Consider the following 8990-nt stretch of genomic DNA (forward strand, 5'->3'; position numbering starts at 1 on the left):
AACAAATGATTAAATTTTAAAAATGTTTAAAAAAAAAAATTAAAAAACAAAAAACAAAAAAAACTTGAGTTTCAGTGTGTATGTTTGACTAAAATGACAAAATGCCACATATTCTTTGCAAAAATCCCAAAGGAATTCTAACAGGACAAATATAAGATCATACTGGAAAAACTGTAATCTGAAGAATAATAGAAATACTTTAGGATGTTTTGACAAGTGATATCAAAATAAACTACTGAAATCAGAGTTATAATGTCTGAAGTGTCTTTTTTTATACTTAGCAATAAAAGAATATAAACAAATATAGAAATAGATGCAGATATAAACAAATACAATAAGGCTATAATATTTTAAACCTAAAAATCGACAATAATGAATTAATTAGTTATAATGAATGAATTAATATATACACACACACACACACACACATATATATATATATATATATAAAGCCATCCTTTTGAAAATGATTTTTAAAATAAATCACTAACAAAAAACATGATATGCGTTTAAAATATCCAATCTAAGTTCATCACATTTTTTACTGAGCGTATCCAGAAGCTTCTGCTTAACTATTTTAGCGTTAGCATCACAATGTTTAAATCTTCATGCTGAGCACAAAGGCTAAAGCGACCCATTCATGCATATGCAGTTGTTTACGTTACACTTGTGATTGACAGTTGTATGAATGTAAATCTCTCTCCTTTGATTTGCTGAAGTGCCCCACATTGAGAACGATAACCACACCCCCCGCGCACTTTCAACCAATCGCTGAAGAGCACGAAATAACACGCATTGTTCGGTATAAATGCAGTGAGCAGCAGCAGGTTCACAGATAAATAACACGCGGAGCTTCCGTTGGCTCGTTATACTGGGATCAGTAGCTTACAACTATTTATTTACACTGTACTGTAAAATTTAAATTATTGATTTATTCTGTACTATGGGAACAGAACGATTCTGGCTGCTGGTTATCGGATTTTCTCTTATTGCGAGCGAACCAATCTCCAACTCTACTGAAGAAGTGTTTGCTAGTAAGTTTTTGACCATCACAATGATGTAGATGCTACTGTTAAAATGCGTATTTCTGTTTAATCTGCACTGTTTATTTGTAATATATGGGAAAAAATGTAAATAAAATGAAATTTAAATAAATATACATAAATAAAATTAATAAAACCTAAATTAAAGATAATTAAGTTTGTGTTTATTTTGCAATAAGAATGCATTGCAATCAACTGTATTTAGATAAACAAATATGTGGAAGTGACTAGGGCACAGGTCCAGGATCAGTGTAGTTGCATTTTTATATGATCTACTTAATTGCATATACACTGATTCTGGATCAGCAAGTCCAGTTTTATTTCAATTCCACAATATGCATTGTTTCAAAGCAGCTTTACAGAGAATAATGGCTTACAAGCCAAAGCCAGCAGTGGTTAGGAAAGTGGATCCAAGGAAAACCTTGTGAGGAACCCATCCTCCTCTATTTCACATATATCTATAATACAGGCCAAAATAAACTACGGAACATTAATAATTGGATGCACTTGCTAAAATGACTGATGATATTAACAGGTGCTGTTTGTTTCAGGAAACTCCACTGAGCTGACAGTGGACTACAGCGACATCCAGTCCAAGTTCTCCATCAGAAACCCAGAATTCCCTGACGAGGACCTTTGCTATCTCGTCGCGGGACAACAGGACTCTATTTCGGACTGCAACTTCAAAAATGATTCCCAAACCTTCCTCATTATCCACGGATGGTCGGTGAGTTCACTGAAGACAGTCAGAAAACACATGCAGTTTTTCTTTCAAACAATGCTCTAGAGTTAATGTCCCCTATATGAACTGCATGTGTTTATGTTACTGTTACTTCATTTATTTTGCTATATTACTGTAGTATAATAAATAACGGCAGTGTCACCTGTAGGTCGCGGGTCTGTTTGAGAGCTGGGTCTATAAACTGGTGTCGGCTCTGTTTGAACGTGAACCCAGGGCCAATGTCATTGTTGTGGACTGGCTGGATCGGGCCAATAAACACTACCCCAAATCAGCAGAAAACACGAGGCTGGTGGGGGCAGACGTGGCCAAGTTTGTCAACTGGCTGGAGGTACAGTACTGTGTGCAGAAAAACACATTGTTAGCATTGTTCATTGTATTGCTGAAGCATTTTTGTAATCACAGTCGACCGAATGTTACCCCACATCACTACCGTGACAAAAAACAAAAACAGCTACGGATAATGACTTGTATCTCTACAGCTTCTTCAAAAAAATGAACAAAAATAAAATTGCAATTAAAAAATTAATTAATTAATTGCTAATAATGAAGTTTATTTATTTATTTATCTAGCAATGTGAAATTATTATGGAAATTAAGCCCAGGGTTATTATTGTTAACCAAAACTGAAATACTGAAATAAAATATAAATATTACATGAAACTAAATGTTAGAACTAAAATAAGTTGAAATTAGAAATAGAGTTGAAGCACTAAAATTGCAAACTGGAAATGAATAAAACTGAACTAAAACAAAAACTTCTTCTTCAAAAAAAAAAAAATGTAATTCATTAATTGCCGATAATGAAGTTTATTTATTTATTTATCTAGCAATGTAAAATTATTATGGAAATTAAGCCCAGGGTTATTATTGTTAACCAAAGCTAAAATATTGAAATAAAATATAAATATTACATGAAGCTAAAATAAGTTGAAATAAGAAATAGAGTTGAAGCACTAAAATTACAAACTGAAAATTAATACAACTAAAACTGAACTAAAATGAAAACTAAAAAATTTTATTATTTAAAAACGATCTAAAATTAATAAAAATGGAAAAGCACATAAGACAACGACTAAAATTAAAGCTGTTAAAAACATTACCTGAGAAAAGCTGAAATAAAATATACATTTTAGATGAAAAACAAAGCGAAAATAAGAAATAATAAATGCTACCGTGGCACTAAAATTACCTGGAAATAAATTAAAACTAAAACTAAATAGTAATATTTAATAATAATAATAATAATGATAAAAGCACATAAAACATTACTAAAAATTAAATTAAAATTAAAACTGCTATATAAATAATAATATGTAAGTTTATAAATAATACTAAAATAACACTGATCCAACTATCAGGAACACAGAAGATATTAATAGTCTCATTTCTAATTTTTCGGAGTGAAATATATGAGACTCGTTCAGTTATTTGTGTGTGTTGCTGTGAAGGAGTTGGACTATCCTCTGGAAAAAGTGCATCTGTTAGGCTACAGTCTCGGTGCACATGTGGCCGGCGTCGCAGGAAACCTCACCAACAACAAAGTCAACAGAATCACAGGTGGGAAGCCTTTTAATTTATGTACGTAAACAAGATATTCTGCTCCACTCAAACTCTTTATTTCTGTCCCAGAGGAAACTTTGCCATATGTTTGTTAGTCCAAAAATTCCTTAGTAGAATCTAAACAGACACAAGTGAGTTACACAGTAAAAGTACAGAGCTATAAAATGCCGTTTTCTCCTGTTTTTCCAGGTCTGGACCCCGCAGGCCCCAGCTTTGAGAATGCAGACAGTCCGAGGCGTCTGTCACCTGACGATGCCACCTTTGTGGACGTCCTGCACACAAACACCAGAGGCTCGCCGGACCTCAGCATCGGCATCCAGAGACCCGTGGGTCACGTGGACATTTACCCCAACGGCGGCACCTTCCAGCCGGGCTGCAACATTCAGAACACCATGAAGCTCATCGCCACCTACGGCATATACAGTACGGCCCATTACTTTTTAGCATTATTGTTATGCTGTTTAGTATTTTGTAATATTTTGAATTTATTTTTATATTTTAAGTTATTTTAGTGCTTATTTTAGTTATTGATTTTAGTACTCAAGTTATTATTTTGAATCGATTTATTAATCATATTATATGATTGAAATTTTTATGTGCTTTTGTCATTTTTATTATTTTTTTTTTATTAGATTTCTTTTAGATTTCATTTTCATTTATTTTATTTTTATTTTAATCTAATACTTTTCATCTAATATTTATATTTTACTTCATTTCGTCATTATTTCAATCACCAAAAATATATATTTTTTTATAGTTTTAGTTAACAGTACCAACGCTGTTAGTAAAATACTACATCTAGTCAAATAAATTGTGCGCTTTTGTCAGTCTTTATATATTTCTGTTTTGCTTTCATTTTATAAGTTTCAGTTTTAGTAATTTTATTACTTCAACTTGAATTTATTTCAATTAATTGCCAAGGCAAAATTACAAATTTTCATTTATGTTTTTTCACGTAATATTCATATTTTATTTCAGCTTTATTTAAATGACCAAAAATTATTTTTAATAGTTTGTTTTACTTCACAATAACAGCACCAATAGTAAAATGCAATTTTGTTATGTGTTTTTGTCATTTAAATTAGTTTTTGTTTTAATGTTTAGTGTTACGGAGCGACTGAAACGAGAGGCGTGCGGATCCATCTGCAAAGCTTTATTATTAAACATGGTCAACACAGGCAAGGGTCGGACAATGGCAAACAGGTATTTTGAGGGCAAGACAGAAGAGTACTCCGGTAAACAGACGTGGGTCGATCGATGGCAAACGTAATCCAAAGAACGAGGCAAGCGGGTAATCCACAGACAGATAAGAATGCAGGCGAGGTACAAACAGAGTCCAAATGACAAGACGAGAGAGAAATCCAAGACAGGCAGGTGATCAGGCAAAACCAGACGTGACTAGAACTAGGAACTATAGACAAAACTAGGACAGGGAACAGGCTCCGTAAAGTGCTATCGCTAGGAGAGAGATAAACGTAAACAATACTCGGCCTTGAATGGTGTTTTGAGACTGACTTTTATAGTGTGTGTAATTGGCTGCAGGTGAGAACGTAATCGGTGAAGTGGAACATGGGAAATGTAGTCCAGGGTGACACGTAACAGTCCGTGCAATGTGAGAGTTAATATAATGGGAGGGTGACCTCTGGTGGCAAGTGGACGGAAGGCCACAGACAGGATTTGTGACATAATATTTATTTGTATTTTAGTAATTTTAGCATTTCAACTTAACCTTATTTCAGTATAGCTGCCAAGGCAACATATGCATGTTTTTTAAGTTAAAGCTTTTCATCAATTTCTTTTTATATTTCAGCATTGTTACAGTTACTGAAGATGATTTTTATTATCTATTAAATGACCTATTGTTATAAATTAAAATCAATTCCTAAGTAAGACAGGAAGTCATAAACCCTCAGCCTGTGTTTTTGTCTCACATATCATCTGACCTTCTCTTTGACGTCTGTCAGACATGGACCAGATCGTCAAATGCTCGCACGAGCGCTCCATTCACCTCTTCATCGACTCGCTGGTGAACCGGGCGTACCAGAGCTGGGCGTATCGCTGCAGCTCCAGAGACGCCTTCAACAAGGGCCTGTGCCTGAGCTGCCGCAAGAACCGCTGCAACAAACTCGGCTACGGCGTCAACAAGATCCGCAGCGCCAGGAGCGCCAAGATGTACCTCAAGACCCGCGACATGATGCCGTTCAAGGGTGAGCCAGAAAATGCATTACAAATCTACATCTAGCTTGTACTTTTCTGAGTTTTTATATTCGTCTCTCTCGTTTTCTCACAGTGTTTCATTACCAGATTAAGCTGCATCTGTTCAGCGACAAAAACATGACTTTGCTGGAGCAGCCAATGAAAGTGTCTCTGTTCGGGACGACCGATGAGAGGGACGACATCGCTGCCACTGTGTGAGTCCCCTTATTTTAACCCTGGAATATATTTTAGTTATTTAATATTTAGCATTTTTCAAGGAATTTTGTGGTACTAATTTATATTTATGGAATAGTTATGAACCACTCTTTGAGCGTAGACCTGAAAATGAAATTTCTGACTTAAACTGCTGTAAATTTTGGTCCCTTTTTAAAGAAGGCACTTGGTAGATTATTACCAAGTGAAAAAGTGAAAAGAACAAAAAAGTTAATAAGTTTAAGGTTATTATTGGCCAAATTTTTTTTAATTTTTTTTATGAAATGTATATTTTCCAAAACGTGTTTTACCCTAAAAATGCATGAAAATCAAAGCAACAAGTTATGTTCCAAATGTTCACAAGTTATGTTCCAAATTTCCATGTGAATATATTGTAAAATGTCATTTATTTCTGTGATCAAAGCTGAATTTTCGGCATCATTACTCCTTCAGAAATCATTCTAATATGCTGATTTGCTGCTCAAGAAGAGTGTTAAAACTTTATTTTATTTTTTCAAATAAACTTTACTGCACATCACATTTCAAAATTTCTGAATGTTATTAGATACAAAATACCACAGCAGTTTTAAAGAAAGTTACATGACTGGCAAACAGGGACATGAAACATGTCTTATCTTTTTCTTGCAGGCCCAACATGAGCACGAACAGCACCGTCTCGTTCCTGCTGACGTCTGACAAAGACATCGGCGAGCTGCTGATGCTGAGCTTACTCTGGGAGAAAGACTCATATCTCTACAGCTTCTTCAGCACCAATCAGTTCATGATCCGCAAAATGAGGATCAAATCTGGAGAAACACAGTCCAAGTGAGTCATTTCAGATCATAGAGCCATTGCTGCACATACATAGCTGCTATTAGCAAATTAAAGTCATAACTGCATAAATGCATGCACGATATATACAGTTTGGGGTCAGTAAGATTTTTTTTTTTTTAAGAAATGAATACTTTTATTCAGCAAGGATGCACAAAAGTGACAGTAAAGATGTTTATAATGTTACAAAAGATCTCTATTTCAAATAAATTATGTTCCTTTGAACTTTCTATTCATATGTGAATCCTGAAAAATAAAATTTATCTCAGTTTCGCAAAAATATTGGGCAGCACTGGTAACATTGGTAATAATCAGAAATGTTTCTTGAGCGGCAAATCAGCATATTAGGATGATTTCTGAAGGATCATGTGACACTGAAGACTGGAGTAATGATGCTGAAAATTCAGCTGTGCATCACAGAAATAAATTAAATTTTAACATATATTCACATAGGAAACAGGTATTTTAAATTGTAATAATATTTCACAATTTTACCGTATTTTTTAAATTTTTTATTTTGCTCAAATAAATGCAGCTTTGATGAGCAGAAGAGACTCTATAAAAACATTAAGAAATCTTACTGTCCTCAAACTTTTTAATAGTAGTGTATTTTACAAAAAAAAATAATTTATGTTGCATAACATTTAAGTTGAAATGAGCCATAACAGAAAATTTTTCATATCTTTAATATGTTGTGAATATCCTGATATATAGGATTTTACTATTTTATATGAATAAATTGTTATATTTCACAATATTATTGATTTTACAGTATTTTTAATTAAATAAATGCTGCCTTGTTGAGCAGAAAGACTTCTTTCAAAACATCAAACTGCACAACATAAGTAGTGAAAATAACACCAAAATGATTAATGTAAAATAAAGATTTTCTTTTCTTCTGAAGGCTAATATTCAGACCTAAAGAAGAAGGATTTGGTCCGCTGGTTCAGGGTGGAGACGCTGTTGTGTTTGTGAAGTCCAGCGAGACGCCGCAGAGCAGGAGACAGCAGAGGTGAAGACGGCTTCATTTTCACTGACTGTTAAGTCCAATATAAGGTCATTTTCATATTCATATCTCTTTCCGTCTCTGGATTTCCAGGCAGCACAGACTGAAACATCACGGGAGCTTCTTCAAACGGGGCATCAATGAAGCATCCGCAGAACCGCAAATGCTCCTAAAAAATCCCTATGTTCCTCAAAAATAGGCTTCAGTGCAACGTATAATTTCTTATTTCTTTCTTTTAATTTTGGGATGAAATATGATCCAGTTCTTGACAGGTTTTGTGAGATTCACTCAAACATACATAAAATGTTATTTTTGCCCTGTAGACTTATTGTGAGTTAAAAAAAAAAAAAAAAGTATAAATCTAACTTGATGGATTCGGTAGTTTATAGTTCAGAATAGGTGTTTTAAAAATAAAACAAGATGTCAAGATGAAAATGACTAAAGTACAAAGTGTGTATGTATGATTATAGTGGTTTATACACATTCATCAGCTGTAGATTAACAATATTAACTGTGATTTGAAACTACAGCTACCTCAGTTTGACAAAAAACTAAATGAAGTCAATACAATTTAACATTCCAGTCAAACATCTAAAATTGCCGATTAATATATTTTCACATCAACAAATCAATGCAATTTAATTTTTTTTTTTTTTTGCTGTATTTCAAGTGAATACTTCAAGCGTACTGTATATTTTTCTTTTATGTTTTTAGTGGAGGTGCAGTCAGTTTTAACAGTCAGTTAGTCCAGACAATATAATTATTCATTTTTAACCTGGGACATTATTCACAAACTTTCAAGGAAAATGTTATGATATTTTTATCATGCACAAATTGAATTGAAATGCCTGGCAATGTGAATCTGTCATCATTCATAGTGTCACATACTGTAAGTCCATATTTTTTCATTTGACGCATAACAAATGACTTGCTGAAAGCATCTTGTGTATTTATGTAACATGCTGTTTGATGTCTGTGTATATAGGGTTTGATTATTAAAATCACTACATATGTAAATGTATCTGATTAAATTTATATTACTCTAGAGCTCATTTTTATCATTTAATAATCATTTTAGAACTAGAAATAATCATTCTCAATAACCAGCACATAAAATTCTTTATACAATAAAATTGAGTTTTGTAAACTGCATTTGTTTTTATAAATATATATATATATATATATATATAATGTATGTATTATTCAAGGATATGCCCAAGAAGGAGGTTTTCAGCACTTCTTGGTACAAATTTGTCCCAAAAATATTGTTAAAAAGGTGCACACACACACACGCTGCACTCAGTGTGAACTTTTCCCTATTTTCTCCATAAACTAATCTGAAGGACAGATTTGTAGGCATTTGTGTTCGATCATAGGCATGTTTAATATTTGGCACATG

General features: G+C 33.3%; 1 protein-coding gene across 1 annotated transcript; it reads left to right on the forward strand.

The window, feature by feature from the left end:
* The first annotated feature begins 779 nt into the window (after positions 1-779).
* Positions 780-8636, forward strand: LOC131530698 (lipoprotein lipase). The gene is made up of 10 exons (XM_058761118.1): positions 780-1034; positions 1595-1770; positions 1934-2113; positions 3234-3342; positions 3535-3768; positions 5310-5552; positions 5636-5756; positions 6403-6579; positions 7490-7597; positions 7685-8636. Exons 1-10 carry the CDS (start codon positions 944-946, stop codon positions 7788-7790), a joined length of 1545 nt encoding a protein of 514 aa, XP_058617101.1. The 5' UTR covers positions 780-943; the 3' UTR covers positions 7791-8636.
* Positions 8637-8990: the final 354 nt, after the last annotated feature.

The sequence above is a fragment of the Onychostoma macrolepis genome, chromosome 02 (genome assembly GCF_012432095.1).
Source record: "Onychostoma macrolepis isolate SWU-2019 chromosome 02, ASM1243209v1, whole genome shotgun sequence".
Taxonomy (NCBI): domain Eukaryota; kingdom Metazoa; phylum Chordata; class Actinopteri; order Cypriniformes; family Cyprinidae; genus Onychostoma; species Onychostoma macrolepis.

Bases quoted from the DNA above. Each gene is read 5' to 3' on its own strand.
- LOC131530698 (XM_058761118.1), top strand. From the start codon at position 944: ATGGGAACAGAACGATTCTGGCTGCTGGTTATCGGATTTTCTCTTATT. The intron at 1,035-1,594 runs GTAAGTTTTTGA...TGTTTGTTTCAG, and splicing joins TACTGAAGAAGTGTTTGCTA to GAAACTCCACTGAGCTGACA. The intron at 3,343-3,534 runs GTGGGAAGCCTT...CTGTTTTTCCAG, and splicing joins CAAAGTCAACAGAATCACAG to GTCTGGACCCCGCAGGCCCC.